Here is a 15,000-nt window from a genome sequence, read left to right as displayed (position 1 = left end):
ACACACACGCACGCAATCACAATCATATCGCATACCCGCACTTCTTATCTTTCTATAAGTGATGGGATTGCCCCATGTGCGCTCGCAGGGTTTGAACGGGATAAGCACCGCAGTGGCCTTGGGTGCCGCACCCAACCTGAACACGGTTAGATGAGAGCCGAAGCAGACAAGGCCTGTTCCAAAAGTCATGAATCACCTCTCAGAGGTGGTGTTAAAGAACTCTCAGCCCCATATCAAGCAGAATAAAGGCCTCAAGTGAGAAAATAGATAATGCCAGGCAAGGGGAGGTGACCTCAGAGTGGTCACGTTCCATCAAGGCTGAGGCCCCGATTGGTCGGTTACCCTGGCATCTGTGGTACAATTCGGGGGTGGGATGGGGGGGGCGGGTGTGTGTGTGTGTGTGTGGGGGGGGTCTGTCAGTTGACAGATGCTCGAGGCTGAGGCGAGATGGGCTACAGAGTCAGCCGTTTCAGTCCTGTGATCTAATTTGTTACCCATCATGCATCCTGCTCCTCTAATGAAAAGGCAAGGTCCCATCAGTCACAGGCGGCTATGGTAAATGGATTTAAACCCCCCGCGCTCCCTCACCCCCCCGCCCCACACCGCACCCCCAGAAACCGAGCTCCTCGGGCGCAGGAGCAAAACGCTCACAAACACGTGTAGAGGGCCCTGCATGATGGACGATCATCGCCAAGACCCCAGAGCGAGAGCAAATTAATATCTACTGAAAAATCAGAGGACACTCGTGCTTCCCGCTGAACCCCCCCTCAGATGCGTCTCTCGATTCCCTCGCTTTGCTCAGCAACAAATGCACCCACCGTTGTGGCAGGCTGCGACGCTCTGTGTTTAGACTTCCGAAGAAGATCCAGACCGGTTCGTCACTCTGCTTGAAGAGCGGCTAGAGCGGCGTGTACGCCGAGTATCATAACCTGATGCTAGGAGGGTCTGGTCATTGCGGTCATGTCGAGTGCCCTCCTGTTCCTATACTTTACCCTACAACTGCCATTATGTGTCACCTCGGGTGATTTTTTCTCAGTATGCGTGGTGCTCTACCCACAGCTGGTCCGACAGAGCTGTTAAATTAGAAGATACCGAGTGAACCCAATTAAAACCCATGACTTCAATGCTGTAGCACTGAATTTACAATGAATAAGTTCCTTTGGATAAAAAAAAACAGATCAAGGCTCAATGTCACCTTGTCCAATAAAGGCCTGGTACTTCCCGCTATCACAGGGGGAAAGCGGTCCCTTATTCGCCAGACTTGTCAGCGAAAACCTTCAGGGTCTTAATTCCAGACTACCCCAATAGGGACCCACTAGTTCTCTCTCATGTTCATGGTCACGGAAAAGATAAAATGTCTACCACTCTGCAGCACATTACTGTGCTGGGTTGGGGGCGACATCACGATATCCATTGACAGGAGAATTCAAACGGCCGTGTGGGTGCTGAATACAAGAAGCAAAAACGAGGTCACTCTGAGCGTAGTGTTTCCTGCCAGAAATCTGTGCTCTTTTCACGTTCATTTCATGACAAACCACTCTTTTACCCCCCCCCCCCCACTCCCATCTTTCTCCTCTCTCTCTCTCCCCCTCTCTCTCTCTCTCCCTCCTTAGGGCTTTTTCCGCAGAAGCATCCAGAAGAACATGGTGTACACGTGTCACCGGGACAAGAACTGCATTATCAACAAGGTGACAAGGAACCGGTGCCAGTACTGCCGCTTGCAGAAGTGCTTCTCAGTGGGAATGTCCAAAGAGTGTGAGTCCCGATCCCTAAAACCTGCTCTAGTCCTGACCCTGTGGTTTCAAGACCCCTGTTTTGTTTCCCCTGAATGCAGGGAACGGTACCTTAAAGCTCAACCCTCATTGCGGATGTATTGTTAATGCCTTCTTGTTTATAGTGATGCGGGTACAGATAAAGGACCAGTGCGTGGGATTTAGTGGCATCTAGCGGTGAGGCTGCAGACTGCAACCAACTGAATATCCCTACACTCACCCCTCCCTTTCAAAGCACGTAAGAGAACCTACAGGGGCTGCCACTTCAACGTAAAAACGCGAAGAGCCCTCTCTAGAGTCAGTGTTTGGTTTATCCATTCTGGGCTTCTGTAGAAACATGGCGGGCTCCGTGGAAGAGGACCTGCTCCCTATATAGACAGATGGGCTCGTTCTACGCTGTCGAAAACACAACGATTCATAGTTTCAGGTGATTCTACACTAATGAAAACATAGTTATGAATATTATATTCCATTTCTGCCAATCATCATCATCATCATCATCATCGGCGGTCACTCGAAGCGAGTATGACTGTCCTCTCTGTTGTCTACTTCTGGGTCTTCAGATGGCTGTAGAGGCCAATCCGCGATCCACATATTTATAGAGGATGCCCGTGCGTGACTTTGTTTAATGTGGGGAGACTGGTGCACAGACAGCCACCCCACGGTCCTTGACAGATCTGGGTCAGGATCCAGTGGCATGGAGTCCAAGATGACTGGGGGCCCATTTCTGCTGCAGCCTTCATCCGCCTTCCCAGCCGTTGTGATGTTTCCCTAAAGTCAGCCATCATCCTCCGCCTGTTCCACTGTGGAGGTCTTGGTTGGATTGCTCTTTGTCACAGACCTCCCCCTTGACCTTACCGTCATGGGTGACCCTACCAGGAGCATCGCTGCAGATGGCATTGCTCTCGGGATCTCAGGACCACGCAAGCTCCTCCTCCACAACAAGGTGACAATCCATGGAGAGGAAATCCTGACTGTAGCAGAGGATGGTTTAGATCCCCCTAAATCCTACACACTGGTCCTTTAAACATGTGTGTGTATGCGCTTATGTCAGGACAACGAGGGCTGTTGCCACAGCCCTCATAATAATATGCATACAGATGATGAAAGACCCTGCTAGTAGAGTCTTCCTCTATCTCTACCCTCGCACAGTTTGATCTCTATCTGTCCATCTGATAACATGTCAGTTTTGAAACCGTGCTTGAGATACTGAACTGTTTCGTGCTTATTATAAGTATATTCCCCTGAAAAATTATGTGGTGGTGAGGGTTTAGAATTTCTTGCTGCATAATTTCCATTCTTGAATTGTCCGTTAAGGTGCTTAAAAGTCGGGACCTTTGCTAGTGTGTGCAAAGCAGTGATATTAGGTGTTTGCCTACATACTTAACGCCAATTCATACTTTCCACGTCCGTCCATGTGACCTAAATGTTATCATCCCCCATGTCTGTGAGGGTCTGTGCGGACCCCCTAAGCACACAGCCGGGCAGAGCCCAAAACTGGTGGCTGCACGGACCGTCTATAGCAAGCGCGCCAACTGTGCATGCTCCTATCCACACTCCATTCCATTGGTGACGGTTGTATGCCAACCAACATGAAACTCAAAGAAGACAAAGATTGATGGACTTATTTTGAAGAGAGGTTGTGCAAGGAGGTCCGCTGCTACCCACGTATTTACGCTTCGTCTTTGAGAGCGTGAAAAGACAGCCAAACGGTGGCGAACTCCTGGCAAGAAATCGCTCAAACACTTGGGAGAGACGAGAATGCTGTCGTCAAAAATGGAAATATCGGCGAGACAGATGTGTACAGGCAGGAGCAGCGATGCAGGCAGGAGTGCATGCATGCCTCCCATTGTTTGGGTATTGGATTGACTCTATAAGGCTTCTTCATCAAGCATCGTGCCATGGAGACGGCCTTCCCAGGAGAGGTAATGTGAACTATAAAATCATTCGACTATGAAAGGCAAGTGGACATAATCAATACAAGCTAGCCACTACTAGCAGCTACAGGCAATGATGACTATGGCTAGCCATTAGCAACTTTGCTACAGTCTATTGTTTGGAGTGTGCTGGGCCAGTGTCCACATGTGATTAGTATGGCATGAATCAGAGTCCAGCTTAACAGGAGAGCTAATGTGAACTATGAAATCATTAAACTACGAAAGACAAGTGGCCATAACCAATACAAGCCAGCCACTACTAGAAGCTGCATACTTTTCTGTATAGAACCTTGGTGTTAATATCACGACGATACAGGCAACTCTAAAATCACACTTACGTTTTATTCTCTTCTTCTCTAGTTACGTTTCCTATGACCTAAAGTCTAGTGCCCCCTAGAGGCCTGACGTTCCACTACAGAAGCTAGAAGCCATGATGTGTATGACCTGCCATTAGCAACATTGCTGCAGTCTATTGTTTTGAGAGTGCCGGGTGAGCGTACACATGTGATTAATATGGCATGAAATAACCCTACATTTTTGAGGTGCTGCTCCGTATGTATTATACCCATGTTATCGATGTTGCCTAGCTGCTCTTCAAATAATTAAAATATGTAACTATTATGTGTTTCAGTGCTAAGGACCTAGTGAGCCAGCGGCTAGAAAACATCATTGCTGGTCCCCCTGCTTAGCAAGTCCCTCTCTCTTTATTACGTTTTACATACATTACAGTATAACATAGTATATATTCTATATTGATATATAGCACAATGTGTTGTTGCTGTTATTGTTTACATTATATTTATTATATTTTATGTTAAATATCATAGTTTCAGATTGTTGAATGTATAACATATAGGCCTTGCTATCAATATATAAGCCACAGTATTCCATATATGTAAAGATAAATGGCAGCTGATGAGTGCATGATGCACAAAACAGGCTTGTACTGCTATGAATTAAAGTTTTCTTCCTACATCCATCTTAATAGTCCACTCCTCATTTGTTGAGCACTTTTATCAACACCATTGACGGTTTCCAGGAAAAAAAACCCCGCTATCTATCGATTGATCTATTTATAAAATACATGCTAATTTTATAACTGTATATTTATAGCCCTATTTTTTATACCTATCTATATATACGCATTTTATCTATATTTTATATGCATATGTTACATTTTATCTTATATCTATATATACACATTTTTATTATGCTCACGCGTTCTTAATAATTTGAAATAAATACACTTTACAAGTTTGACAACTCGTTGGATGGTTTGTGGAGCAGTTGGTTTCAAAACTGTTTAGGTTTTCAAAGATGACACTTCAAGTTTTCAAGCTTACAAGTTTCATTATGTACTGCAAAGTATCACAGCATGTTACAGTTCCAAATCGACAACTTGTACATCGCAGTGGTTCTTTACTTCAGTGGACCTCGTCTAACAACTGCCTGTTGTCATGATACATGTCCCGCAGGTGCTTGTCCCCAGCAGTTTTAAGACAGATGTCGTCAAACCTCTACTTACGAAACCGCACCTCAGTCCAGGGTCCCTTAGTAACTATCAACCAGTCTCTAATCTTCTATTCTTTTCTAAAGTACTAGAGAGTGTTGTGTATCAACAACTGTCCACCCATAGAGAAGAAAAACATCTATATTAACCTTTTCAATCGGCTTTCAGGGCCTGTCACTCCACTGAAACCGCTCTGACCAGTGTGGTGAACAATCTTCTACTAGCTGTTGACTCTGATTCCACCTCTGTGCTTCTTCTACTGGACCTCAGTGCAGTCTTTGACACAATTGATCACTGTATACTATTAGACAGATTAAATTGTAATTTTGGTGTCTCAGGCTTAGCTCTCTATTGGCTTAAGTCCTACTTATCTGGATGTACACATTGTGTCTGCTGTAATAATATTACGTCAAAATTCTCTGATGTTAAATATGGTGTACCTCAGGGCTCAGTTCTTGGCCCTCTACTTTTCTCTCTTTATATTTCACCTCTTGGTCAAATTAGATGCAGTCATGGAATAAATTTCCATTGCTATGTGGATTATACTCAGCTGCATGTGCCTATAAAGGTTGATGATTGTACTAAAATGACTAATTCAGAGGCCTGCTTGGCTGCTGTGAAAAATTGGATGTCAATTTCCTACTTTTAAATTGGGAAAAAACTGAGATACAGGTCATTGGTGCTGTTAGACACAGACACCAGTTTGATCAAGTAACAATAACAATGGACAACTCTGTGATTTCACAAAGTGTGGAAGCCAAAAAGCTTGGTGTTGCATTTGATTCCAGCCTTTCCTTTGATAAGCATATTAAAGAAATCACCAAGACTGCCTTTTTTCACTTATGTAACACAGCTCAAATTCTTTTGGAATATACCACCATCGCTTTCACGACCGTAGGCCCTCACGTCCACCATTGTGAAGCAGTAATGTGCATCACATGCAGCCATGAGAAAAATGGAGTGGGTCCGTTTGTAATCGGCTCTGTGCATAACTGTAGTCTACTGACTTCCGGTTTTTACTGCAGCGGTTGTACCAGTTTACTGTTTGTTGGCGTGTGCTATTTACAATGGCATATTTTTTGCGATGCCTGCAAGATTTACCATGGATAAATGTCAACGACATGCACACAACTGTCGGCAAATTTTCCCCTGCACCTACCAGCAAACGGGTGAAAAGTTTCAAGTTACGTCCATAATTATGAGGATGTCATCCTCTTAATTGTGGACATAACTTGATATGTACAACTTGAAACTTCTCACCCGTTTGCTGGTAGGTGCAGGTGAAAGTTTGTTGACAATTCTGTGCGTGTCGTTGACATTTATCCACGTTAAATCTTGCAGGCATCATGAAAAATGTGCCATTGTCAACAGCACAGGCCAACAAACAGGAAACTGGTTTGACCACCGCAGTAGAAACCGGAAGTCAGAAGACTACAGTTATGCACACCATTTATTGTACTGCGTGAGGTACTTACAAGTCTGCAGCTGTCCTCAGACGTGGAACACGGAAATTATGTAGAGGCCCTTCAGCATAATGCTCACGGATCCCCTTGTGGGTGTAGTCACTTTTTTTTAATAAACCAAATTACACTGAAGAAGACCTTTTTCACGTTCATGGCTGACGAACTTCTGCGTCATCTTTGCAGGGTAAAGATTAGCTCTTCCTATTGCCAGCAATGTCAAAACACCAACGTTCACTCGCCAGCGCCAGTGACATATCTTGGTTTCCTTTGTAAGACGACTGCAAGACTTTGAAAAAGTGATTTGACTGAGGGTCAAAAAATGCTAACAGCCCAGAAATTACTATTAGCATTGATTTGCCAGTTAGCCTTTCGTGACCCTTGATCTAATCACTTTTTAATTGCTGCACAATCGTTTGACGACGGAAACACAAAGCTATGTCAGTGACAACATCTGTATTGTGTTAGACGCTGTGTCGAAACACAAAATAAGTGATCACAGACAGAATCACGGAAACAAAAATGTGTTTTCTTAACATTGCAGGCAACTAACTGGGAGATGGGATCTTTACCCTTCCATGATGAAGCGAAAGTATGTCTGCCATGTTTGTGAAACAGCTCCACAGCCGTAGAAACATGAAAAAAGGAACAAGGAAAAAAAAAAAACCATCATGCTTTTGTTGCACAGACATAACCAAGTAATATTTTTCCAACTATTTATTCGGTCCTTATTTTAAGTGTTACACAAAGGAATGCACAAACAAGTCACATAACACAAACGAAGAAAGAAACATAATTGATCGAAAAGGTGCAGGCTGAAGCTTTAGCTTAGTACGCTTACCTTTTTTCATCATCATCATCATCATCAGGTCGAGTATCCTGTGATGGATACCCTTTTTACGTCACACAAAAACTGACAGTACAAAACAACAGTCCCAAAATACAAAATCAAATGTTTCATTTGTCATATCTCGTGGCACATGTCAATCATCACCCATTATGTTCATACATCCGTTTTATATTTATTACGTGATTTTTGAGCATTCTTTTAATTTCACAAAGTGTACTACACATTTTTCATCCCCTGTCACAGTTATTCCATAGAGTAATCCTATTAACAGTTGGCTTCACATCTATTCTTCGGATTTGTCCTTTTTATTTATTTATTTATTTTTACGAAATCTTTTAAGTCCATACTGATTGTCTCTCACTATAAAACATGTTTTGTAGTTAGTCAGGAAGCAACTTACATATTGTACATATTTGTGCAGTTTTAAAGTCAACCAGATCACTGAATTGTAAAGCATGAGAGTTAATAAATAGTGCACTGGTTGGTTCATAATAATCTGTCTGATGTACAATTCCTATAGCTCTCCTATAGTATGAAAATTGGATTTGTGTTGGTTTGATATGTTTCCCCCATACCTCCACACGGTTAGTTCTATGATACACCATGTGGTGCAACCTGGACACATTGTCAGTAATGAACTTGGGGTCATCAGGTCTTTTGGGTCTTAACATCAGACACCCTCACCTGAGCGACCCAGCCAAGGGTGATCAAGCCCTGACTTGTGTCCAGGTAGCACATTACACCACGCGTCATCCCTCTTCACCCTTAGCCAACGGGAAGCCTTTTCCATGGCTTCCAATATGTTCCTAATGGCTCTTCTTCTTTCAGCCCACAAATCCCCAAGAGTCCCAGGACCCAATGTAGAGACTGGCCTGCAAAGCCCCTGCAGCCCACTTCAACCAGCTCACAGTATGCCTTCCACCCATTCCTCTGACACTCAGCTACCAGATCTGCTTACCTGAGTATCTTCCTTTCTTGTGCCTCTTCCATCTGATCCTCCCAGGGGACAGTTAGCTCTAGCAAAACCACTTGCTTGGTTGCCACGAACAGGACCAGAGCTGGCCTGAGTGTGGTAGCTGCAAGGGTGTCCGGGAACCTCAGTTGTCTCCTTAGGTCGACCAGGAACTGCCAGTCCCTTGCTGTTGCCCCTCCTGGGCCTTTGGTTGGGGCTAGGGCTTCTCCCCTGCTTGAAAAAATGCATTGGTGCATTTCGTTGGGTGTTCCTGCTTGCTGTAGCTGATCTTAGTGCATATAGCATCTGCTACTGCCCACAGAACTTGGTCATAGCACCAACGATACCGCCCCTCTCCCAAGGCCTTTGGATAGCGGCTCAGGATGTGCTCCAAAGATCCCCTTCTCTAAGTCCACCAGGCCCCAGCAAAACAGGTTGGAAGGGTTCGCTCGGGAGGACATCATACACTGATTGGGCTAAAAATTTGAGTTGGTGTGATTCTGCCTTCCAGAGTTCTGCCCAGGTGATCTTTCGGCCGGTTGTATACTCCCACTTGGTCCAGGCCCCCTGCTTGCACATATCCACCATTCTGCTGTAGAAAGCTTCCTCCACTTCTGTGCGTACCTCCTCCTGGATAAGCTTTCGCCTCTCCTTTCCTCGAGCCTTACCACACCAAGGTCTTGAGTTGCTCCCAAGCCCGGGACCTCGATACCCGCAAAAGAAACATTGGTGTCAATGGAATCTCAGTAGAGCAGGACTTCTCTGGCTCGGGTGACCATGAACTCCATAGCCAGACTGCTGACATGAAGCTGTAACTTGGTGTTATACCCGTAAAGGGCAGTGCTGCTTAGGCTCTACGGCAGGCCCAGCCAGCTGTGCAGGAATTGGCTAATCTTCCTTTCGAAGCCCTCCACGGTGGTGATTGGGACTTCATAGATTAGCAGTGGCCAGAGGAGCTGAGGCAGGATTCCATGTTGATATTATCCAGGCCTAGAATTTTCCAGGAAGCCCTGACTTGTTCACTGTGGAAAGCCACGTGTTAAGGTCATCACTGATTACCTGGCACGCCGCTGTGTCCTTCAGATTGCCAGTGAAGATCTTACCCAGCCTCTTGACTGGCTTTTCAGTCAGATGGAATTTGGGTGCCTCCTAAAGAGAAGTTTAACTGGTCAGTTACTCTTCCTTTCCTGAAGACCAGAGACCTGGGTTGTGTTGGCTTGAAGCTCATTCTTGCCCGTGTAATGAACCATTCAAGCACTTGAAGGAGTCACCTGCATCCAGGCACTGATGTAGTTGTTACCATAAAGTCATCTACAACGCTCTGATCTAGGGTTGTTGGTTGCCAGATTTGGACCGGGACTCTTTACAGTCCACATCCGCAGACTTCACAAGCATATTCATGGCTAGGGCAAACAGGGACACGGAAATTGTGCAGCCAGTGATGATACCCTCGTCTAACCGATGCCACACTGATGGCTAAAGTTGTAATGTATAGAACTACAAGAGGACAATGCAGTACTTATAGTGAGTTCTGGTTCAAGATATATTTAGTTTTACATAATAATGCAATGGATTTAGACATTTTTGATTTGATATGATTTATATGTGGTTTCCAACAGAGTTTATGATCTATTATCACTCCCAAGAATTTGTTCCCATAAACGCTTTCAATTTCAACATCACTGATCGTAATTTTAATAGTGTAATTGATTTTACGATTACCAAACACTATGAATTTGTTTTGTTTAAATTTAATGATAATTTATTAATGTCAAACCATTTCTTTAAAGTTTTCATTTCTCTTTTGATTACTTACAAATGTTGATTCATGTTATTCCCAGACAAAAATATATTGCTATCCTCTGCAAACAGTACAAACTGTAATAATTCGGACACTTTACAGATATCATCTATGTCGCGTAGAAAGAGTTTGGGTCCCAGTATAGAGCCTTGAAGTACCCCACATGTAACCTTTCTGAATGCAGACTGCTACTTATCTGTACATATTGATGCCTATTTCTCAAGATAACTCCTCTTCATAAGAAGACCATGATCAATGGTATCAAAAACCTTTTTTAGTCAATAAAAACCCCAACTGTATACTCCTTGTTGTCTATCGCTGTTCCACTAGTTCCATTACTGCCAGTGACATGGACCTGTTGGACCGAAATCCATACAGGTGATCCCTTAGTAAAAACTGTATTTATTAATGAAACTGTTAAATTTTTAAGCAAATTTTTTCTATTATTTTAGAGAACTGGTCTATGATTGGAAAATATATGTTTATCCCCATTTTTATAAATAGGAATTACCTTGGCTGTTTTCATTTTGTTGGGAAAAAAATGCCTGTTCGAAAGCTCAATTGCAAATATGTGTGAATGATTTCACAATGCATTCATTTATATCCTTTATAAGTGTCATATCAAAAGAATTCATGTGTATAGACGTTTTATTTTTACATTTATTTACTATCTCAATGATATCATTCATAACCTCCTGTAATGAACTTTGGAATTTTATTTTCAAAGCTCATATCTCTCCAACCCTACAGCTCTCTCTCCCTACAGCTTGTGACATTGATCTCATTTGCTTGGGTTGGACCCACATTCACAAAGTAGTAATTTAAATCATCAGCAATATCCAATATCCTATGATGTGGGGGTCTATGATCTAGCTATCTATGATATGGATAGAGGTGTTTTGAAGAGATGGCAGTGGACTTTTTAACTAGATTGTTTAACACCATCTTGGAAAGTGAGAGGATGCCTGAAGAGTGGAGAAGAAGCATACTGGTACCGATTTTCAAGAATAAGGGAGATGTGCAGAACTGCAGCAACTACAGAGGTATAAAGTGGATCAGCCACAGCATGAAGATATGGGAAAGAGTAAAAGAAGCTAGGTTAAGAGGAGAGGTGGTGATCAGCAGCAGCAGTATGGTTTCATACCATGAAAGAGCACCACAGATGTGATGTTTGCTTTGAGAATGTTGACGGAGAAGTATAGAGGAGGCCAGAAGGAGGTACATTGTGTCTTTGTGGATTTAGAGAAAGCTTATGACAGGGTGCCGAGAGAGGAAGTGTGGTATTGTATGAGGAAGTCGGGAGTTGCAGAGAAGTCTGTAGGAGTGGTGCAGGATATGTATGAGGGCAGTGTGACAGTGGTGAGGTGTGCGGTTGGAATGACAGATGGGTTCAAGGTGGAGGTGGGATTACATCAAGGATCGGCTCTGAGCCCTTTCTTGTTTGCAATGGTGATGGACAGGTTGACGGACGAGATCGGGCAGCAGTCTCCGTGGACGATGTTGTTTGTGGATGACATTGTGATCTGTAGTGAGAGTAGGTTGCAGGTTGAGGAGAGCCTGCAGAGGTGGAGGTATGCACTGGAGAGGTGGAGGTATGCACTGGAAAGAAGAGGAATGAAAGTCAGTAGGAGCAAGACGGAATACCTATGCATGAGCGAGAGGGAGGACAGTGGAATGGTGAGATACATATGCGTAATAAATGTAATTGAACTATGATGAGTAGCATGGGCCTCAGTTTGTTTTGAAAAGTGCTGGGGACAATGACAGGTTCAGTGAGCTCACATCTTTTTTTCCAGTGGGCCTTATACAGCCGATAGATGTAAACCGCATCCCTTTCAGGGTCTTTGGTCACCTCACAAATGCATTTTGATAACATTTCTAGCATGAATTGCGCATTTTATTTTCTTAATCTTCATTCAGTGACTGTATTTATTCTTAGGTTTTTGATTATTGCGAAGATTCTTTCAGGTCTCGCCGGAAAATTGTTGGAAGGCATCGTTCTCTACCGTTGCTGTAGTGATTGCAATGGACGTTGCTATTGCTGAAACCGCGTAGCTCACATGTTGTTTGAATTGTTGTCTTTGCATTGTGTAGTTATCTGAGCTATTATGTTATTTGTACTATTTTATGTTTGATGATGCTCTTTCAATTAAAAACGCAGATTTTAGAGTGCCCAGGGAAGTCATATCACTTCTTCCTACTTGGATCTCTAAGCACACAGGGGCAGTTTAGTAAAGCCATGAGGGGCCTGAACAACCATCTGGAAGCAACGATCTGGTGATGGGCGGCACGGTGGCACAGTGGTTAGCGTGGTCACCTCACAGCAAAAATGTCCTGGGTTCGAGCCCCGGGGTAGTCCAACTTTGGGGGTCGTCCCGGGTCGTCTTCTGGGTGGAGTTTGCATGTTCTCCCCGTGTCTGCGTGGGTTTCCTCCGGGTGCTCCGGTTTCCTCCCACAGTCCAACGACATGTAGGTCAGGTGAATTTGCCATACTGAATTGTGCCTAGGAATGAATGTGTGTATGTGTGTGTGGGCCCTGTGATGGTCTGGCGGCCTGTCCAAGGTGCCTCCCCGCCTGCTGCCCAGTGACTGCTGGGATAGGCTGCAGCATCCCCGTGACCCTGAGAGCAGGATAAGTGGCTTGGATAATGGATGGATGGATGGATCTGGCAGTAGGTATACTGTTGAGTTGATGAGTTGAAGGAAGGCAGGTGTGCAGGCTGGGCAGGTGAGGTGAATGAGCCATGGAGTGCCAAGCAAGGAATTGTGCCCACACCACACACACACACACACACAAAGACAGACAGGGGAAAAGGGAAACACATGGAAACACAAGGGGAAATAATTGGAGGCAGGGCCGGGGTCTTGACAAGCTCCTATTGTCCTCGCTACTGTTTAGCTTCCTGTGACCTCACACAAATAGATAGCCTGCTCGACCTGTCAGCGGTAGTCTGACCTGAAGCCTTGCAGTTGCAGTCAACACGTGCACTGTTCAGATATTGGAGATGTGCATGTTTGCATCCCTGTGAGCCTTTGCGAGCCAGAAATCTGCTCCTTGGATCACTTTGCAGAGACTTAAGTATGTATAAACACACAAGCAGATTGGCCCTTGTCTTTAGCAGTCCTACTATGTGTGCACGTCACACGCACATGCATGCATACACACATCATGCCGTGGCAATAAGGAGCTGTTATTGTCAAGGCGTATCAAAGACTGTTAGTACCGAGCAGGAACAGCAGCGCTTTCCATTGTGTAATGAGTACAGTATGATCCATCACTGCGTCCAGCGCCAGTTAGAGCCAGTTAGGAGCAAAAGCAATCAGGAATGGCACTCGGGTTCTCTCTGCTCCATTGTTAGCCATAGAAACAGTTTGCATTTCACAGGTTATTGGCCATCCCTTTCAGTGCACCAGCAGTTATGGCTCAGGTCCACTTTATGCTCTATTAGCCTCGGGGTGGGGAGGGCGGAGGGGAGTCGACTCCCTTGTGCTCTTTTTTCAGCCTTGCCTTTGGAGCCACGGAGGAGTCGTCTCGATATGTGTATGGTTAACCTCTCCCCTCCTGCTGCGCTGCTGATGGACGGAGGAAGCATTACCTTTTCTAGCTGGGCGGAGGGGGTGTTGTTGTGTTTCCTGAGCCGTCAGTCGACTCTCGCCGGTCCGTCCTGTGCGGCCAGTGCTCACGCTGTAGGGGTTACGTTGTAGTGATAGCTGAATCGTACATTATAGAAGCCGGGTGCAGAGAGGGCAGTGTGAGGCCTCGCGGAGACGGGGGCAGAGGGAAAAGTCTGGTTTTAATGACGGAGAGACTCGTGCTGTCATGTGCCTTTGCAGATAACTGAATTTTATACTCGGTGTGGAGCACAAGGGAGTGGATTGTTGTGTGTTTGTCTGTAGTCAGTGTGTGTGTGTGTGTGTGTGTGTGTCAGTGCCAGTTTAGTATCACATTTAGTTGTAAGTGATCATGAGACTCGCAGCCCCATGAGTACCGCTATGATCCAAAACAGGTCTGGCGAATCTGCAGAAGAGGAGGTCTGTTTAGCAGACGGCGCCAGTGCTTCAGGTTAGGCCTGTGCCACTTTGGTTTCATTTGATGTGTGCGTGAAGATTCATGCTGGACGTCTGATATTCTGCCTTGTGGGCCTTGGCCTGGAGTAAGGGCCTGTCCTGACAACGGCTCACCTATTCCCTCCGCTTATAGACTGCTCACCGGCATTACATCCAGGACTCTGAGCCGTCCAAAAGTTTCTTATGTTCACTAACTTATATTGGTATGCACACATGCCGCAGTGTGGCTGATGTTGAATTTCAGATCCAGGAGGAGGCAACAATGAGCCTTCAGAGGTCAAGCTTTCAGGAGGTCAAGATCAGCAAAGGAGTTGTCATAGCCAATAACAGGATGAAGATCTGAGGTAATGAGGTCACACCGCTTCCGGTGTGGCAAGACGGCGGCGCGAATTCACGTTTGCGGCGGCCCCACCCAGCACCGTCCACCCAGGGTCTTTGTCCACGTCTGGGTCTACGTTTGTCTTCGTTTGGTGGCTGGGAGAGCGTGGTCTGCTGCGACCGGTGGGCCCGGAGACCACGTCCCTTGCCTGGAGGCTGCGCCTGAGGAGGAAGCACCGAGGGCGGTCCGACAGGACGTGGGAGCGGGCCAGGCTAAGCTAACTGCTAGCCCGTGCAGACCGGCGGTCTGACAGTCCTCCTGACTGGCGTTC

General features: G+C 45.3%; 1 protein-coding gene across 1 annotated transcript in view; it reads left to right on the top strand.

Moving 5' to 3' along the window:
- The window catches only part of LOC130128303 (retinoic acid receptor beta-like), an 81,515-nt gene that overhangs the window by 54,957 nt on the left and 11,558 nt on the right, over positions 1–15,000 (top strand). Inside the window, exon 3 of the mRNA XM_056297944.1 lies at positions 1,614–1,755. Within this exon, the coding sequence (XP_056153919.1) occupies positions 1,614–1,755 (142 nt within the window). The remainder of the gene's footprint in view (positions 1–1,613; positions 1,756–15,000) is intronic.

Source organism: Lampris incognitus, chromosome 18, assembly GCF_029633865.1.
Source record: "Lampris incognitus isolate fLamInc1 chromosome 18, fLamInc1.hap2, whole genome shotgun sequence".
Lineage (NCBI taxonomy): Eukaryota > Metazoa > Chordata > Actinopteri > Lampriformes > Lampridae > Lampris > Lampris incognitus.
Note: the sequence above shows the minus strand (reverse complement) of the source record. Positions and strands in the feature narration are given on the sequence as shown.